Source organism: Hemitrygon akajei, chromosome 10 (assembly GCF_048418815.1).
Source record: "Hemitrygon akajei chromosome 10, sHemAka1.3, whole genome shotgun sequence".
Lineage (NCBI taxonomy): Eukaryota > Metazoa > Chordata > Chondrichthyes > Myliobatiformes > Dasyatidae > Hemitrygon > Hemitrygon akajei.
Window position 1 is genome coordinate 137431106 of NC_133133.1, and position 20371 is coordinate 137451476.

Genomic DNA, 20371 nt, shown 5'->3' on the forward strand with positions numbered 1-20371 from the left:
TCCATGAATTCTCGACTGCTACTTTGTTATTTTTTTGCACTATTTGTTTATAGAAATGTTTTACGTTGTCCTGTACTGCAGCCCAAATCAAATTTCACATCATGTAACTCAGTGATAATAAACGGGAATCTGATATGCTTCATAAGTTGCAGAGCATGTAATGAAACGCAGCTACATTTTATGTTCCTATGTTATTGCACTCTGTCAAAAGTGTGCAATGACTTAGGAATATAAAACATTAGGAAGGAGTATATGTTTGGATCTTGGGGGGGGGGCGTATACAGTCTTTCTGCTGGATTTTCCTTCCTTCTGAAATTATCAAATTGAAACCTAATATCAGGGAGTAATGATGTAAATCTCGTCCCAAGATGTTTAAAGTGGTAGTATCATTGCACAATGGACAATAAGAAAGTAGTTAAAACTTGCCACTTCAAACATTGTATCATTATGCATGCAAAAGGAGGCTGTCTAAGACACTATCTGTACCAGCAATTTAGCATAGCTATAAAGCTAAACTTATCCCCGCTCTAATCCTTTAGCCCTGTCAATATTAAGGCTTTCTTTTCCAGCTCTTTGAATTTCCCACTAGATTCTGATTCCATCACCTTGTCCTATAGCTTATGCTGAATCACATCTCACTGTGCTGACAAAAACCCCTTTTCTTCTATCCTTCACATTAACCCTACGAGCTATAGTTACATACCTTTCTCCTAAATCAGAACTCCTCAGCCTTTTCAAAGAGTGATCACAACTTCTGATTTAAGAACAATTATCATGGCTGATTAGCTTCTAGTATAGAATAACTTTGCTTGAAATAACTAATTATAAAGGAATGTATGTTACTGCACTTTCATCTGCTTAATTTGGTTTATATTAAAGCTTCATGTGGCAGAGTAAGCATTAAAGCATTATCCTCTTAAATGGTCTTAAATCTACAAAATAGTTAAACTGTTAGCTGTTAAATGAATGAGATGTGCATTTCTTTCAAATGCCCCCAATTACTGAAATTGTTCTCTGCTGTTAATATTGAAGTGCAGTATCACAGGTCAGTTGTAACTTGAAAAAAGCCTTACTCATTAGAAACCCATTGTTCACAGGAGTTAAACTGTACACAGAATGATAACCATTTTTTGATCTCACCGCAAAGGTGCAGGCAAATTGCAGTTATGCTAACCCATAGTTTGTTAGATTACAGGTTGTGCTTGCAGCAAGCCCACCAAAACCAAGGCACTGTTTGAGAAGAGTACAGGAGGTAACCAGGTTAATGGAATTGCATTTCCCCAGAGGACAGTTTGTCAATCAAGAACAATCTACAATAATTGCACATTTGTTAAATTTATGCATAACATTCAGGTTCACAATGTGAAGGTGATGATCTGGAGTACAGAAAAAACACTTACCTAACAAAATGACTGCAATTACATAAGGCATAGAAATGTGTGTCCCATTAGTGTAGAACTGTTTTGAATTAAATATTCTATATTGTAATCTCTAAAGATAATGTGTACCATTAATTTATCTGTTTCAAAATTAATTTTGTCGCTTAATTTTGGCTCAAATCCAAAGTTATGTTTTCAATAATTAATATCATAGATCTCCTGTTAAATCTTTTTATTAAAAATGGATGCAGCAAATTTTTACTTTGCCGGTAGTCAACTCATAATTATATGAGATTGGAATCATTTTGAAATGTGATGGATATAATGAATTGGGAGACTGCAGACTCTTGGGGAACACAAGTGTCTCTGAGAAGAATTAATTACAATAGCATACAATGGATATATTCTCATATACATTTTTTTAAAAGTGTGATTTTAATTTTTCTCTTTATTTAACCTAGCCAACAATAACAGATGCATGAAGCTCCTTTTAATATACTGATTATCAGCATAACTATGTTAACCATTCATATTTAACTAACTAGACATCCTTTCAAAGATCAGAGTATGAAATGATTGACAGGCAAACGCTGATGTCCTACTTTGGAATAAAGGATGTTGTCACTGGATCAGATATACTGACAGGTGCTGACATTTAGGTGATGGGCTCTTTGACATAATCTATAAACAAATGACCTTACAGTTCCCCACACTAATATTGAAATGTAATTACATTTAATATTTGGTGATGATGGGTATAATATATACAATCTTTCTTTATCAAAATCCATATAAAATCAGGATGAGTTGTACCTCTAGCAATAGGAAAATGTATCTTGCCCACAAAAAAGGTTAGCACAGGCTCTGATTAGTCCAAAACAACAAATAACTAACACTGACACAGAATCACTCTTTAAAAAATGATAGCTATTAATTATGACTGGCGATCATTGCGAAAGAAATTATTTTTCATCAGTGCAGACTTGGTCATGCTGCAAGAGTTCAGTTTAATTTTGAATAATGGTGATTTATCACATAATCTGGTTCTAAAAGAAAGCCCTTCAGCTGTGGCAATTCCCTTGATATTAATGATAAAAAAAAGCCAAGATCCTATGGGCTTCCAACTTTTCCACTGAGGCAAAATAAAAGCGAGTGGGTTGGTCCTGAGGGTTAATCTTAAGATGAAGAATATCACTGATGTACAACTGAGCTAACAATTGGTGAATGGAAAGCTGCTGGTGTTAATCTGTCAACACTTTAATGCTTAAACATATTCCAAGTAAGGAGGTTGATGGAGAATTTAGAATTCATTGAGGGATTTGAAATAGCTGCGTTGGTCCAGATTTTGCAGAGAATAACAAATGATTGGTGACAGCCATCCATAACAGTCACACTGGCCCACAGACTTTCTTTGAGTTATTGCATGAGGATCTAAAGTGATTAGAAACACAGCTAGGTGAAGCATCCTGCATAGGCGATCTGGGACTTACAGGAACAGGGAAAGCGTCTGTGTAACCCCATAACTATTCGTGCTCAGGAAGCCTTACTGAACAGAATGATAGAAATTGGGAAATGTGTGTTTGAATATTCATTTTCATGCCAAATTATGTAACACAAGTAAGTTGAAGTGGAAGAATCATTATGAGATTAAGAAAAAGACAGATAATAGAGGTACAGAAAGCAAATTAAATATTATTTTAAATCTTAAGGTAATCAAAATGGCATGTTGTGTTTCAAATGATTGATTTTTAGTGTCAGTGTGGTCATTTAGCATTAATTAAGATATAATACTATAAAATAGTATTTAAGGAGGAACAAATTTCAACTCTTTCAGGAATACATAGAGGATGTTCGGTAGGTAAATGATTTACCTTTCTGGCCTGCCTGTTTAAAACTGCCAAGTTCCTTAATACGGGAATATTCCAATGAAACTTCTGTAAAAGCAGAAGCTACCCATTTACATGTTTAACTGCATACCTGCAGTGACTGGATTTGATCTCTCTCTAATAATAATAACTTCATCATTAGCTATATCACCCAGACTATTGTTTCTGAATGGAATGAGTTCATTTTAATTCCATTTTTTTTTGCTCCCATAATTTCTGTGGCTGTGGGTTCCAGAAAATGCACTTGGTGACAGTTCTCCCTTTAATTTGTTTCTGTAGAAAAATGCTCAAAGTGAAACATTACATTATTTATTCTGAGGCGGTGCAGAACTAATGATCGGATGTGCATATACATTAAAATGGTGGCTCACACCAGCACTGCAGTTGTGATGTAAATGCTGTCTAAATTTGAGGTCAAAGGCTCAATCCGACAAAACACAAAGCAGAGAGATTTTTTTTGTCTCCTTCCTCCTTTATTTCAGAGCACTTAAGACCTTCACTCCCAATTGACTCCCATGTTTGGATTTGGTTTAAAGTTGTATTGACTTATTTAGAGAAGTATGAATTGGCCATTAATCACTCAAACCTGCTGAGTCCAAACCATAGTCAAACTGCTGTAGGAAAGCAGCTGATAGACATCAACTGACTACACTACAGGTAATAAGGAGAAATTAAATTGGAGTTCTTTTTATACCATTTTATGGATTTCCTAGTTAGCATGGAAAATATATCAGCCACTTGGTTATGGTTCATAGGAAAGGGCTTTAATCCCCTTAAGACCCTTCTGTCAGCATAAGGTAATAGAATAAAACCAGCAATTTATCTTTTTGTTATTGAGATTATTTCTCTGTAAAGTGACAGCCAGGTTATTGAGAGCACCATTCAATGGATTTCTGTGCATTTGTACTCTGCTGCATCTGCTTCTGATTTTGCCATGCAAAGCGAAGAAGGATTACAACCCATCGGAGAATCTGCAGCATTTCAAAAATGATCAGTTTCTGTCACCATATTTTTTCTTTCAAATTTCAACAAAGGCTCTTTTTTTCTCTTTTACCCTCTAAAACATGAATTACAGCATGCTAAAATCGAGGGAATGATTACAAGGCCTCATCCTGGGACTTATCACAGCTTGTGATCCTCGAAGCTGGAGGATTGACCCAACAAATGGAGCAAAGATATTTGGAAGCAGCAGATAGAATCAATATTAAATTCTTTCTGGGATATGTGGGCATCAGTCATAATCTTTAAGAAGGGTTCTTTTTTATTGTGGGGTTCACCCTATCTCCATTCAAAAGCCAGAAGAACTAGTTGGTTATGACTAGTACATGGCAAAATTTTGGATCAGAAGGAAAATCTCAAGTAAATGCAGGAACAATGCTATTGCTTCAATAGATTAAAACAGCCACAAAGCTCCAAGATCCTTAATTAGGATCCTTTTATGTTTTATCCTTTGGGATCTTTACTCTCAGCATCAAAGGGAGGTATGAAGCATCCTAGCTGCCAAGTTTTGTTATTCTGCTTGGAATACCATGGTCCTGACTCCAGAGAAAAAAAAGAATACAGAGGTGGCCACAAGTTCAGTGGCCACAGACTCCTGCAAGTGTGATCCAGCACCTTCCCTCCCAGTCACCAGGCCCGACTCCTTTTGTTGTCTCATTGGACAGGGAGTGCAGGAGTTCATGAATCTTTCTGTCACTAAGGTTGAGACTATTTGAAATGTTAACTGCCTTCTTTTAACCCACTTATTTCCCTATCAACTTTCTCTTGTTGTGTGCCCATTTTTCTATGTATCTTTTCTGAACTTAACCTGCCCTTGCACCTCAGCTCTAGGTAGCTTGGCTTGCTTTTCACTAACCATCTAATCACCTGAATTTTCTCCACTGCTCTGGTATTTCTGACAATATAAATAGATTCTCTTCTTCCTCACTGCCTCTCCATCTTGGCAAGAAAGATCACATGACTTCACTTTTCTCTCCATAACCCTCAATGAGTTGTCACTTTAATTCATGGTGTTCTTTTCCTGCACCCATTTTGGAATCTTCCTATTAACTTTGTGACTTGATAGTATAATATCACTAAAATTTCTCTGTTATACTTGGAAACACCATCTTCTGTAATGATGATAATTAAAGAATGTTTATCATCTTTCATAACCTGTTATTAACTTTAGACATGATCACTCTCTTTTTCACTATCCTATTTTCTGTCAGAGTGCCTTTGCATGGTCCTACACTAATCTATCCAAACATATCCACAGACTCTCTATTGATGGCCATCTCCCTAACTTTCAATCTTACCTCTGGAGTTCCAAAGAATCTCCCTTCAGATGCTTCCCTCTCCCACACCTATATGATCCTAGAATTGCAGAAGTTCATTTCCAAGGAAAACCACCTCTTTATTTGTGTGGTGGTTGGAGGTGGGGGGGACATTCCCATGGGATTTCCAATCCCTCTGGTTTTCCAATGGCAGGTTGGATTTTTTTTTAAAGTAGACTAATTAGGGATAGTGTCATGGCTGTAGAAAAGGAGGAAGTCATGGAGGGAAGGTCTAATGATTCAGTGTGGGTGTAAGTCAGAAACAGGAAAGGGGCAATAACTCTATTGGGTAAACACAAAGTGCACTGCAGATGCTGTGGTCAAATCAAGATGTACAAACAAGCTGGATGAACTCAGCAGGTTGGGCAGCATCTGTTGAAAGGAGCTCCGTTCAACGGATGCTGCCCGACCTGCTGAACTCTACTGGGTGTTTTTTATAGACCCCCTGATAGTAACAGGGATAACAAGGAGCAGATGGGGAGGCAGATACAGGAACGGTGCAATAGTAATAAGGCTGTTGTGATGGGAGATTTTTAACTTTCCTAATATTGATTGGCATCTCCTTAGCGCAAAGTGTTTAGATCGGGTGGAGTTTGTTAGATGTATTCAGGAAGGTTTCCTGACGCAATATGTAGATAAGCCGACTAGGCGAGAAGTTGTGCTTGATCTGGTATTGGGAAATGAACTTGGTCCAATGTCAGATCTCTCGGTGGGAGAGCGTTTTGGAGGTAGTGACCACAACCCTATCTCTTTCACCATAGCACTGGAGAGGGACAGGAATAGACAGTTTGGGAAAACATTTAATTGGGGTGGGGGAAGTATGATGCTATTAGGCAAGAACTTGGGAGCATAAATGGGGAGCAGATGTTCTCAGGGAAATACATGGTAGAAATGTGCAAATATCTAGGGAACATTTGCATGGAGTTCTGCATAGGTACGTTCCATTGAGGCAGGGAAAGGATGGCAGAGTTAAAGAACCATGGTGTACAAAGGATGTAGAAAATGTAGTTAAAAAGAAAAGCTTATGAAAGGTTCAAGAAACCAGGTATTGTTAGAGCTCTAGAAAATTACAAAATTGCCAGGAAGGAACTCAAGAATGGAATTAGGAGAGCCAGTAGGGGCCACGAGAAGGCCTTGGTGAGCAGGATTAAGGAAAGCCCCAAGGTATTCTACAAGTATGTGAAGAGCAAGAGGATGAGCCGTGTGAGAATAGGACCAATCAGGTGCAATAGTGGAAACATGTGCATGGAGTCGGAGGAGGTGGCGGAGGTACTTAATGAATACTTTGATTCAGTATTCACCATGGAAAAAGACATTTGCATTTGTGGGGATGACTTACAGTGGACTGAAACGCTTGAGCATATAGACATTAAGAAAGAGGATGTGCTGGAGCTTTTGAAAAGCATTGTTAGGTAAGTCACTGGGACCAAATGAGATATACCCCAGCTACTGTGGGAAGCGAGGGAGGAAATTGTTAAGCCTCTTGTGATGATCTTTGCATCAGCAATAGGGAAGGGAGAAGTACTGGAGGATTGGATGGGTTGCAAATGTTGTTCCCTTGTTCAAGAAAGGGAGTTGAGATAACCCAGGAAATTATAGACCTGTGAGTCTGACTTCAGTGGTGGGCAAATTGTTGAAGATCCTGAGAGACAGAATTTATCAGCATTTGGAGAGACATCATCTGATTAGGAATAGTCAGCATGGCTTTGTCGAGGGCAGATTTTGCCTTACGAGCCTGAATTATTTGAGGATGTAACAAAACAAATTGATGAAGGTAGAACAGTGGATGTAGTGTGTATGGATTTCAGTAAGGAATTCAATGATGTTCCCCATTCAAGGCTCCTTCAGAAAGTAAGGAGGCATGGGATCCAAAGAGACCTTGCTTTCTGAATCCAGAATTGGCTTGCCCACAGAATGCCAAGGGTGGTTGTAGATGGTTCATATTCTGCATGGAGGTCAGTGACCAGTGGTGTTCTGCAGGGATCTGTTCTGGGACCCCTACTCTTTGTGATTTTAATAAATGACCTGGATGAAGAAGTAGAAGGGTAGGTTAGTAAGTTTGCTGATGACAGAAAGGTTGGGGGTGTTCTGGATAGTCTGTAGGGTTGTCAAGGGTTACAGTGGGACATTGATAGGATGCAGAACTGGGCTGAGAAGTGGCAGATGGGCTTCAACCCAGATAATTGTGAAGTGGTTCATTTTGGTAGGTCCAATTTGAAGAATATAATATAAATGGTAAGATTCTTGGCAGTTCGGAGGATCTTAGAGATCTTGGGGTCCATGTCGATAGAACACTCAAAGCTGCTGTGCAGGCTGAGGTGTTGCTAAGAAGGCATACGGTGCATTGGCATTCATCAACCATGGGATTGAGTTCAAGAGCTGTGAGGTAATATTACAGCTATATAGGATCTTGGTCAGACCCCACTTGGAGTACTGTGCTCACTTCTGGTCACCTCACTACAGGAAGGACATGGATACTATAGAGAGGGTGCAGAGGGGATTTACGAAGATGCTGCCTGGATTGGAGGGTGTACCTTATGAGAATAGGTTCAGTGAACTCGATCTTTTCTCCTTGGAGCGACGGAGGGAGAGAGGTGACCTGACAGAGGTGTATAAGATTATGAGGGGCATTGACCGTGTGGATAGCCAAAGGCTTTTTTCCCAGGGCTGAAATGGCTAACACGAGGGAGCATAGTTTTAAGGTGCTTGGAAATCGGTACCGAGAGGATGTCGGGGTTAAGTTTTTCCACACAGAGTGGTGGGTGCGTGCAAAGCACGGCCGGGGATGGTGGTGGAAGCGGATACAATAGGATCTTTTAAGAGCCTCTTAGGTATTTACATGGAGCTTAGAAAAACAGAGGGCTATGCGCTAGGGAAATTCTAGGCAGTTTCCAGAGCAGATTACATGGCCGCCACAACATTGTGGGCCGAAGAGCCTGTTTGCTCTATGAAGAGGGATGATACATACTTCTCAAGAGCATGAGAAGCTTTCTTTGGGATATTGACACAGGGCAACAAACAAAAACTCTCCCAATGGCTGGGTGGGGATCTGAAGTAAAAACTAAGGGTAACAACATTCAAGAAGAGATTACTCAGCCCTTCGACCCTGCTTCACCATTTAGTTAGATCGGAAACAGGCAGAAGGTGTTTAGCCACAACTAGCCAAACATTGAATTTTCACGAGTATCTCGGAATCTTGATCTTCCTCATGTCCTCCATCGGCGGTCGCTGAATTACTTCCACATTTCCCCGGAATTTCAAGTTTCCAATGGCCACGGTATTTTTTTTCTTGCCTTAAGCCTCTCAGTTATTTGGAGTTGCTGCCTGTTGTTGGGGAGCGGGGACCGTTGAGGTGGGGGTGGGGGGAGAGAACTTTGAGGACGAAAGCCTCTGAGGGGAGCTTCACCTCTTGCAGAGTATCTCCTCTGTGAGGCGTCAGGGAGGGGAGTACCGGATCCTTGCCCGGGGGGGGGGGGAGACTGCCCGTCTCCAGATCTCCACGAGCGCCCGAACACCCCAAGCGCCTGTACTGAGAAAAGCCTTTAAATAGGGAACCGGTGGAGCGGGGAAACAAAACGAAGGGGTGGGAGAAAATAAGGGTTGAGATGGAGATTATTATGCACGTGTGAAGATGTTCAGCATTCGGGAGAGCTGAGTGCTGGTTACTGGCACAGACCTGGGAGAGGGGTCAGATCCGTCCCAGATACTTTCCCCGAGCTTACGTTAGTCAGGTGCTGGGACATTGAATCAAAGCCAGCAGCTAAAGAAAGCGGCGAACTGTTTGTTGGTTTAGCTGACGGTTTGTGCTCATTTATTGATCTGGTTTCCTGGTCGTACATCAACAGGGCGCCGTGCGGAGCCACCTCATCTTCGTCTTTGCAAAGGATTCTGACGCCGGAAAGCTGGGGGCAGCGCTCAGTTCTCAGTGAGGCAGAGGCTCTCCGTTCTCCCTCCTGGCGTCCCGGGAGGGTGAGGGTCGGCAGCGATGTGGCAGATGCCGGGCACAGACGTGATCAAAAAATCCACGGGAGCCTCCAGCCGATGTCCCGTCCAGTCAGGCTGCAGTCGCCTCCCCTCCTGCTAACCCTTACATCGCCGGGGCAGCCGAGCCTTGATGCGCCTGGTCCAAGTCTCCCAGCCCGTTCCGAGGAAAGCAGCAGAGCAGGGAGCGGCAGCATGAAGCCGCGGGAGATCCAAGCTTCTTGCCGACGCTGGCTCCTCGCCGCCAAGTGTTGTTGGCTCCTGGCAGTGATGCAGAAAAGCCAAGCCCAGGAACATGCCCATTCCATCCGGCTGGAGGGCGACCTCATCCTCGGGGGTCTCTTCCCAGTCCACTCCCGGGGGTCGTCAGGGACCGCTTGCGGCGAGATCAAGAAGGAGAAGGGTATTCACAGGATGGAAGCTATGCTACATGCCGTGGACCAACTCAACCGCGACCCCGACATCCTGACCAACATCACTCTAGGCGTCCGCATCCTGGACACCTGCTCCAGGGACACTTACGCCTTGGAGCAGTCTCTGACTTTCGTCCAAGCCCTAATCGAGAAGGACGCCACCGACGTGAGATGTGCCAGCGGTGAGCCCCCCATCATCGCCAAACCCGATAAGATCGTGGGAGTTATAGGTGCCTCTGGAAGTTCCGTCTCCATCATGGTCGCCAACATCCTAAGACTTTTTAAGGTAAGCGCATTATCAAATAATAAATCGGCGCTTCTCGTGGGGTCATTGGCTCTGTTCCGTGAAAAGGCTGATGATCGCCAATTTATTGTATTCTCGCCTTAACTAAAATGTTCTGTTTAATGTTTGGAAGTTCGGCGCGCCATGGGGGAGATGGGGGTCACAGTGAAAGGGATTGAATTCGGCCGATGGAGCAGGAGAAATTTCCCGGAGAGCGCGAAGGGACCCTCTGGATGGTTGTTCACATTGGTTTTAAACGTGCTACGTTCTGTCAAGAATCCGATGGGGGAGATTCATAGGTCGCTTTGACTGAATCCATGGGGCGTTCTGGAAGGCGTGGGAAAGGGGAAATGAGAGCGGGTGTGAAGGAACGTGTGGAGAAAATAACTTAACACGCAGCAACTATCCCAGAACATCAGTCATAGAATGAGATTATGTATAAACTTCCAGCACGACACTATGGTCATGTAGGTTGTCGAAGAACACAGCACCCTTGCTTTAAGTGGAGTTTGGCCGGGAGATATTTCTAATAGATTTGGCTGTTGTTCTTGCAAATAAAGGTAGATTTTGTTAGTATTCTGTATTTTAATAAATACGTTGTTATTCATGCCATGCAATGAAAGGGACGGTGACCGCCAGACGAGCAGTTTGAAGGCGGTGTACTATTGTTCACAAGAAATGTAAAGTTGGAAGTCTCGTGGTTCGGCTCTTGAGCTTCTAACGCTGCCCGGGATCGGAGTGTGGTCGTTCCTGCGGCATTACACAATCTCCAAATGCTAACAACATTCTGTTCTCAAAAGTTATGGCAGAGGTTGAGATCCAGTGGTATTAAAGCAAAGTTTGCTTGCGCAGTTTCCCAGAGCCCAATGATTTTACTGTGGGCAACGTTAAGTACAAACTGGAAAAACTGTGTCGTGCAAGGGCACCGAAATAGAATGTTTCGCAGCGCTTCCTTGCTCCAGTTCCCTTCCATGTTTCGTGTCTCTGTTACCCACTGCAGTGCCAGCGGGACAAGTCGATAATTATTTGGGTCAGCTAGTTCGAATAAAACGGAGCTTCTGTTGGCAAAATGGTGTGTGGACGGGGCAATGGTGAATGGGACAGGGGGCAGCGGCTCTGGTGGTTCAGCTGTTTGGATAATTCACGTGCAAAATAGTATAAAGTCATTATGCTGTGACTGCAGAGAAGCGCATATTATGAAGGATTGATGTCAGGATGTAATTAGACTCGAAGCGTACGCGGAGCAGTTAATCACAAACTCGGTAGTACACTGAGCTTCTGAATGGGTTAACCATAGCTGATAGTTGATACCGTATTCATGTCATTGGCACTGCATATTGCAAGGCGTGTGAAGCCTGATGGTTGAAGAATCCATTTGTATGCGGGAGCTAACACCACCTAACACGCCTTACAACATTTTCATCATTAACTGTGACAAAATGCAATCTGTTCATGAATCTGATACAAAGAATCCGGCTCTCTCAGACCCGCACGAGACAGAAAAACAACTCGAGCCACGGGATGAACTTTAGCCTGATTTGGGACTGCCCAGTCCTATATCGCTTTCCGAGCTGTTTGGATGCCAACGCGCCATTGCTGCTATCTAGGATATAATCTCAACAAATGCAATTCACACAATCTAAAAGCGAGTAAGATTCCGCGGTTCGACAATGTCAAGGGGGTACCTTTTAGCTCGTTTTATTTGTAGAGCTATAGTGCACAACAAGGTAAAAGGACCCCCTAAGTAAATTATGGGGTAGTATTTAACAAAGGGGAAATCTTTGACGGGAGTTTGTGGGAATTGCAAGCTGAAATAATACCCACACTATAAATGCCTTTAGGAAATATTTCCCGTTTGTCGAGTTGTCCATGGATAGAAAATGGTCATGCTTCAGAGATTGACTGGTAAGAAAAAAAATCGTCTTTTTATATGGAATGTATTCATGCAGAAATTCTGACTCTGATAGTCTAAGTAATAATATCATGGATATGATATGAGCATGGATGGAAAAGCAGGAATGCTAACCGTCAGGTCAATGCTCCAGCTCCTGAACGTACTAAATTTGTAAGACAAGCGAGAGGACCTCCAGGAGGCACTCTTGCATCATCAGGGTTATACCTGGTGGAGAAACCTAGACATGTTACTGATTTTTGGCTGAAGTCCTGCGGAAAAAAAATAGTAAGCAGAGAGCCATCACTTTTCCACAGGTTGAAGGGAAAACAGAAAACAATTCTTTCTTACCTGCTTTTTTAAGTTTCAGTTTGGCTTAGGGGAAGGTATTTGCACATATCTTAGGGAATTATAAGAAACATATTGTTGGTAGACTCTCAATTATTGTCCTTTCCTAATGGACCACAGAAAGAAGTGATTCAACAAAATGGCTTGCTTGGTCATTTCTGAACGGGGTCAACAAGATGTACAACTAATCCCCTATAGCCCACAGCCAGCCTTAGTGCCATATTTCATTTTATGAATATTAACCACCCTGGTCATAGTTATGTTATCACTTTCTTTCTTAAAATTTCTTTTTCAAACAATTCAAATGTCCAAACTTTTATCATGGAGTTGAATTTGCGGTCTCTCGACCTTTAGTTCAAAATAATATAACAGTATGTGACACACTGTGTTGATTTCAAACAAAATGAAGACAAAAACTTGCTAATGAACACGTTGAACTTTAGCTATTTCTCAGCAAGCACCAATACCGACTGTTTTTATTTGTTACATTTGCATTTCAAATATCATATAATTTCTGTCTAAAATATTAGTTTAAAACATGGTGCTATTGAAAACAAAATATGGCTTTTCAAAAGTAAATCTATCTTGTGAGCATACATCTAGTTGCAGGGAAAATACGTAAGAATGATTATACTTTGGCTAACATAAGGTTCAGGATTGATTATTGTCATTCTTTAGGACACAAGTGCACAATGTGGATCTGATGCAGTATGAAAACACTAAAAACAGAATATATATATATATATAAAAACAATCCTTTAAAAAACAATTTACAAATAACTTGCATAGACTAATCATATGTACTGTACATAAAGGGACACTAGGTGAGGTGTATAAAGTGGTGGTAGGAGTTGGTGGAGTGGGGTTTTGAGCCTAGTGGTCCTGGCATTGATGCTTCATAGACTCTTGCCTGATGGGAGTGGGGCACAAACAGAGTGGGTGGGATTCTTTATGATATGGCTGGCCTTTTCCTGGCACCCTTCTGTATAAATGTATGTGATTTGTTTTAGGAGAAATAAATGATTAGATTTGCTTTGCAAGCAAACTTTGAGTTTATGCACGTAAGAGCCCACAGAATGTCACTGGTTGTGTAATGAAAGCATGGAAGTAGCCACAGAGAACAACTTTCAATGTGACACTGTACCATATTACTTTTCCTGCTCCTAAAAGTGAGTCCTCAATTAGCAAATGCAGTCTCCCTGTCCTTCAGGTTTCATCATTTCCAATTAGTTTATTGTCATATACACAGGGTGCAATGAAATTTCTTGTTTGCATGAACCTCAGGTAAATAGTGTGCATGGTAATACTGAAAACAACAATAACTGCAGCGGTGAGCACTGTACAATAGAATGGTGCCAAATGTGGTGCTGTAAACAGGAATGCCAAATCACGGTAGAGGTAGAATGAAGGCTGTGAGAGTGTGGCAGCACCACCAGGAAGGGGATGTGAAAGAGGTGTTGGCTCAATTATCTGCCATCTTGCCATTATGAAAATGGAATCTTTCTTCATCCGATGATGATTCCTGTCATGAAATCGCCACCTTTCTTCACCTTTCCCTCTGCACACGTTCACACCATCTTAAAAGTTTCTCCCATCAGACAGTTAGCCGATCGATCACTTTAGTTACTACCCTCCCCACCTCACACCTTCTGCTTCTGCCACTTCACTATAAACACTTGAAACCACTTTTTGTAATATTGCAAATATATGCTGCCATCTATGGATTTATACACATTTTATTCCATATCTGTACTGCTAACTTTATTTTTATCTCATTCTTTATTCTGTACAATTATTGAATATTATAGTTTCTTGTTGCACGTAGCACAGATACACCACAGTAATTTCCTTATACATGTAAATAAATGTGGTGAATAAGTTGATGTCTAACTAGAGAAAGACTCGGGAAGAGTGTTGAGAGAACATTTCTTCCTAGACCTTAGCAATGAATATACATGCACCATTTGCTGTTAAGAAAAGCCTTGCCTACAGAAATCTGTTGCCTGGTATAACTAAGCCTGCAATCTTGGAGAAAGACAAGGGTAGCAATGCCACTGGATGTCAGGGAAAACAGTGGAAATAAACCTAAGAGTATTGGGCTCCTTCTGAGGTACAGCTTGAGGTATTTAATTCTTTTGCAGTTTGCTATAAAGGTTAATGAGTTTCTGTTAAAGGAAAACTAACTCCATTTTCCTTGTCAGGGAATAGCAGGTGCATACAGTCAGTACATTGCTTCAATGGGATTGCAAGTTTTCACTGTGCCATTGACAGCTTCTACATGGCATTGAAACACTGCATAACAATTGAGCCACGTATGGAAACCAAAAAGAATTCTCGGCCTCTCACTGACACACAATCACGCTTTCTGCCCAGTAAATTGGCACTGGTCAGGATTTTTGCGTTCTGCAGTAATTTACGGTGCCTGCTGACTTTGAGCCAATTTAACAAACCAAACAGTGGGCTTTCACTCTGACAATTTGAATGTTACCCGTGGAGTGACTGCAGAGAAAGAGACAGTAGAGAAGGAGAATGGTGAGGAGGGGACAAGCTAGATAGTTCTTTCCTGCCAGATGTAACACCTAACTGTGATTCCAGTAACCAGAGCTAGAAATTAACTGTCTCTGTCCATCAGTTGGCCAGAGTGGTACAGCAATAAAAGCTGACACCAAATAACCACCAGATGAAGCAACACTTCTCCTTCAAGACTGTCAGGATCATCTATGTATCAAGTGCTCCCACGACAGTCTTCTCTACATTGCTGAGAGACAACAGGGATCAAAATCAGAATGAGAATCAGATTTAATATCAATGGCACATGTCATGAAATTTGTTAACTTTACGTCAGCAGTACAAAGAAATACATGATAAATAAAGATAGCAAAAAAACCTGAATTACATTAAGTATAGTTGTGTCTATTGAATTTTTAAGCTAAAAGAAGTTGTGGAAAATAACAGGAATAAAAAAGTAGTGAGGTAGTGTTTATGGATTCAATGTCCATTTAGTAACCAGATGGCAGAGGGGAAGAAGCTTCAGGCTTCAGGCTTCTGTATCTCCTTCCTGATGGTAACAGTGTGAAGGGGGCATGTCCTGGGTGGTGGGGATCCTTAATGATGAACATCGCCTTCCTCGGGCACTGCACCTTGGAGATATCTTGGATACAATGGAAGCTGGTACCCATGATAGAGATGACTAATTTTACAAGTGAAACCCCCTGGTTTCCTTGGCTGTGTAAGTTGAGGGAAGACAACCTCCGGCCCTGCCAAACTCGTGAGATTGAGGCACTCTCCCACCCCAAACCCTGGTTTGTGCGGATGCTGTGTAATTTGCTACCATGTTACAAATTAGTGCCGCAAAATAGCGGACAGTACACCACATACGATTAAAAGATTATCTTTATGAATCTTAATTTGACTAATGGGTTAATAAAGAAAAGAACAAAAAAAAGGACCCATTTCAATGAAGCAATCAAACGTGCACAAGTTGAAGCTTGAAGTTTCTCCATAGCAGTCACTGATCCTCAATCAATCTCGCCCCCGCTTTGTCGAATCACAGTCCCGCTCCGGGTTGAATCCTATGAGCGCTTCTCTCCTGCGTCTTCTCTCTTCATCTCTTCTCGAACAAAAGCCCCAAACCCAGCTTTAGTGTCCCTCACCAGAGAAACCTCCCCTTAATTTGATCATCCTAATTGGATGGCACACATTTCTCCTCATCTCTTATCTTCAACAATAATCCAAACAAGCTGAAAACCGAACAGACTGCTCTACAGAGCTGCCAAAATAAAATATATACACCATAACAGTGAAAATATGAACCAGGGCATTGCACAAGTTTCTGCAACTTATTTTGATCTTGTGCAGTAGCACCCTCCCCAACTCCCCATACACTCTCTACTTCTGATCTCTCTACGACGATTGGTTTGTGTTCCCTCATCTTACCTTTCCTGAAGATCACAATCAGCTCTTTGGTCTCGTTGATGCTGAGTGCAAATTTGCTGCTGCAACACCATTCAACTAACTGATATATCTCGCTCCTGTGTGTCCTTCTGTCGCCAAATGAAATTCTGACAGCAATGGTTATATCATCAGCAAATTTATAGATGCAGATTGAGCTATGCCTGGCCACATAGTGATAGGTGTAGAGAGAGTAGAGCAGTGGGTTAAGCACACATCCCTGTGGAGCGCCAGTGTTAATTGACAGCAAGGTGGAGATGTTATTTCCAATCCAGATTAGATATGGCAAAAGTTATTTCTCATGGTAAGGGAGTCTAGGACAAGAGGGCATGATTCAGGATTGAAGGACGTCCTTTTAGAACTGAGATGCGGAGAAATTACTTTAGTCAGAGGGTGGTAAATCTGTGGAATTTGTTGCCACGAGCGGCTCTGGAGGTCAAGTCATTGGATGTATTTAAGGCAGAGATAGATAGGTTCTTGATTAGCCAGGGCATCAAAGTGTTTGGGGTGAAAGCAGGGGAGTGGGGATGACTGGATGAAGTGGATCAGCCCATGATTGAATGGTGGAGCAGACTCGATGGGCCGAATGGCCTACTTTCCTATAGCTTATGGTCTTATAATCTACACAGATTGTGATCTTCCAGTTAGGAAGTTGAGGATCCAGTTGCAGAAGGAGGGACTGAGGTCTAGGTTCTGTAGCTTTTTGATCAGGACTGAAGGAATGCTGGTGTTAAATGCTGAGCTATAGTCAATAAACAGCATCCTGACATAGATATTTGCATTGTCCAGGTGATCCAAGGCTGCATGGAGAGCCACTGAGATTGCATTTGCTGTAGACCTGTTTGGGCGATAGGCAAATCGCAGTGGGTCCATGTCCTCCCTGAGACAGGTGTTGATTCTAGCCATGACCAAGCTCTCAAAGCATTTCATCACCATAGATATGAGTGCTGCTGGACAATAGTCATTGAGGCTGCTCTTCTTGGGCACAGGTATAAGTAATTGTTGCCCCTTTGAAGCAGGTGGGAACTTCTGACTGTAGCAGATTAGGGGGGCGGGGGGAGCTTTTTGAGCATCTTTGCCCTGTCTGTCGCTAAAGCAGGATTGCCTGGTGGCTGACCATTTCAGTTCATCTTCTCATTCCCAACCTGATATGCTCATCCATGGCTTATACTACTGCCACGATGAAGCAAACTCAGATTGGAGGAGCAATAATTCATATTCCATCTGGATAGCCTCCAACCTGATGGCATGAATATACTTTTCTATAACTTGCAGTAATTTCTCACTATTACTCTCTATTTCTATCCCCTATTTTAGTTACCCTCTCACCACTTCTCTTCTCATCTGCCCAACACCTCCCTCTGGTTCCCTACCTCCTTACCCCTCTCCCATGGTCTACCATCCTCTCCTATTGGATTCCTTCTTCTTCAACCCTTTACCTCTTCCACCTATCTCCTCCCAGCCTCTTACTTCATGCCCCCTTCCCCCATCCACCCATCTTCGCCTCATCTGATCTCACCTATCACCTGCAAGCTTGTATTTCTTCCCCTCCCTCACAGTGCTGTTCTGATTTCAGCTCCTTTACTTTCCAGTCCCAATGAAGAATCTCGGTCCTAAACATCAGTTGTTTCACCAGCCACAACCATCTTGAGGTAGCATCTATGGAGAGAAGAAACAGTTGACGTATTGGGATGAGACCATAAGACATAGCAGCAGAATTAGGCCATTTGGCCCATTGAGTCTGTTCCATCATTCAATCATGGCTGATCCTTTTTTTCCCTCCTCAACCCCAGTTCCTGGCCTCCCCATAACCTTTGATGCTATGTCCAATCAAGAACCTATCAATCTCTGCCTTAAATACACCAAATGACTTTGCCTTCTCAGCTGCATGTGCTGACAAATTCCACAAATTCACCACCCTCTGGCTAAAGAAGTTTCTCCGTATCTGTTTTGAATGGACACCCTTCTATTCTGAGGCTGTGTCCTTGACGCTCCCACCATGGGAAACATCCTTTCCACATCTACTCTGGCTAGGCCTTTCAGCATTTGAAAGGTTTCAGTGAGATACCCCCTCATCCTTCTAAATTCCAGTGAGTAAAGACCCAGATCCATCAAACGTTCCTCATATGATAACCCTTTCATTCCTGGAATCATCCTTGTGAACCTGCTCTGGACCCTCTCCAATGCCAGCACATCTTTTCGAAGATGAAGTGCCCAAAACTGTACAAAATACTCAAGGTGAGGCCTCACCAATGCCTTATAAAGCCTCAGCATCACATCTCTGCTCTTGTATTCTAGACCTCTTGAAATGAATGCCAACATGTATTTGCCTTCATCGACACCGACTCAACCTGCAAGTCATCTTTTAGGGTGTTCTGCGCAAGGACTCACATGTCCCTTTGCATCTCAGATTTTTGGATTTTCTTCCCTTTTAGAAAATGGTCACGCATATTTATTTCTACTACCAAAGTGCATGACCATGTATTTTCCAACATTGTATTTCATTTGCCACTTTCTTGCCCATTCTCCTAATCTGTCCAAGTCCTTCTGCATCCTACCTGTTTCCTCAACACTACCTGCCCCTCCACCAACCTTCATATCATCTGCAAACTAGGCTACAAAGCTACCTATTCTGTCATCTAAATCATTTATATACAGCATAAAAAGAAGTGGTCCCAACACCGATCCCTGCAGAATACCACTAGTCACTGGCAGTCAACCAGACAAGGATCCTTTTATTCCCACTTGCTGTCTTCTTCCAATCAGCCATACTCTAACCATGCCAGTAACTTTCCTGTAATACCACGGGCTCTTAATTTGCTTAGCAGCCTCATGTGTGGCACCTTGTCAAAGGCCTTCTGAAAATCCAGATATACAACATCCACTTCATCCCCTGTATCTATACTAGTAATCTCCTCAAAGAATTCCAACAGGTTTGTCAGGCAGGATTTTCCCTGAAGGAAACCATGCTGACTTTGTCCTATCTTGTCCTGTGTCACCAAGTACTCCTTCACCTCGTCTTTAACAATTGACTCTAACATCTTCCCAATCACTGGGGTCAGGCTAACTGGTCTATAATTTCATTCTGCTGCCTTCCTCCTTTCTTAAAGACTAGAATGACATTTACAATTTTCCAGCCCTCTGGCACCATGCCAGAGTCCAATGATTTTTACATAGAACATAGAATAGTACAGCACATTACAGGCCCTTTGGCCCACAATGTTGTGCCGACCCTCAAACCCTGCCTCCCATATAACCTCCCACCTTAAATTCCTCCATATACCTGTCTAGTAGCCTCTTAAACTTCACTAGTGTATCTGACTCCACCACTGACTCAGGCAGTGCATTCCACGCACCAACCACTCTCTGAGTGAAAAACCTTCCTCTAATATCCCCCTTGAACTTCCCTCCCCTTACCTTAAAGCCATGTCCTCTTGTACTGAGCAGTGGTGCCCTGGGGAAGAGGCGCTGGCTGTCCACTCTGTCTATTCCTCTTAATATCTTGTACACCTCTATCATGTCTCCTCTCATCTTCCTTCTCTCCAAAGAGTAAAGCCCTAGCTCCCTTAATCTCTGATCATAATCCATACTCTCTAAACCAGGCAGCATCCTGGTAGATCTCCTCTGTACCCTTTCCAATGCTTCCACATCCTTCCTATAGTGAGGCGACCAGAACTGGACATAGTACTCCAAGTGTGGCCTAACTAGAGTTTTATAGAGCTGCATCATTACATTGCGTATCTTAAACTCTATCCCTCGACTTATGAAAGCTAATACCCCATAAGCTTTCTTAACTACCCTATCTACCTGTGAGGCAACTTTCAGGGATCTGTGGACATGTACCCCCAGATCCCTCTGCTCCTCCACACTACCAAGTATCCTGCCATTTACTTTGTACTCTGCCTTGGAGTTTGTCCTTCCAAA

General features: G+C 42.3%; 1 protein-coding gene across 4 annotated transcripts in view; it reads left to right on the forward strand.

Moving 5' to 3' along the window:
• Window positions 1–20371, forward strand: part of LOC140734715 (metabotropic glutamate receptor 8) — a 402709-nt gene that overhangs the window by 12401 nt on the left and 369937 nt on the right. For 2 of the 4 annotated variants that reach the window (XR_012100592.1, XM_073059083.1), the window contains exon 2: window positions 9426–10260. The exons of 1 other annotated variant lie outside the window; for it this stretch is intronic. Coding sequence is in view for 2 of the 3 variants with exons in the window: in XM_073059083.1 (XP_072915184.1) it covers window positions 9622–10260 (639 nt within the window). In the remaining variant the exon portion in view is untranslated. Of the gene's footprint in view, window positions 1–9198; window positions 10261–20371 lie in introns of those variants that run through there. One more of the 4 variants, XM_073059084.1, reaches the window with a different exon arrangement.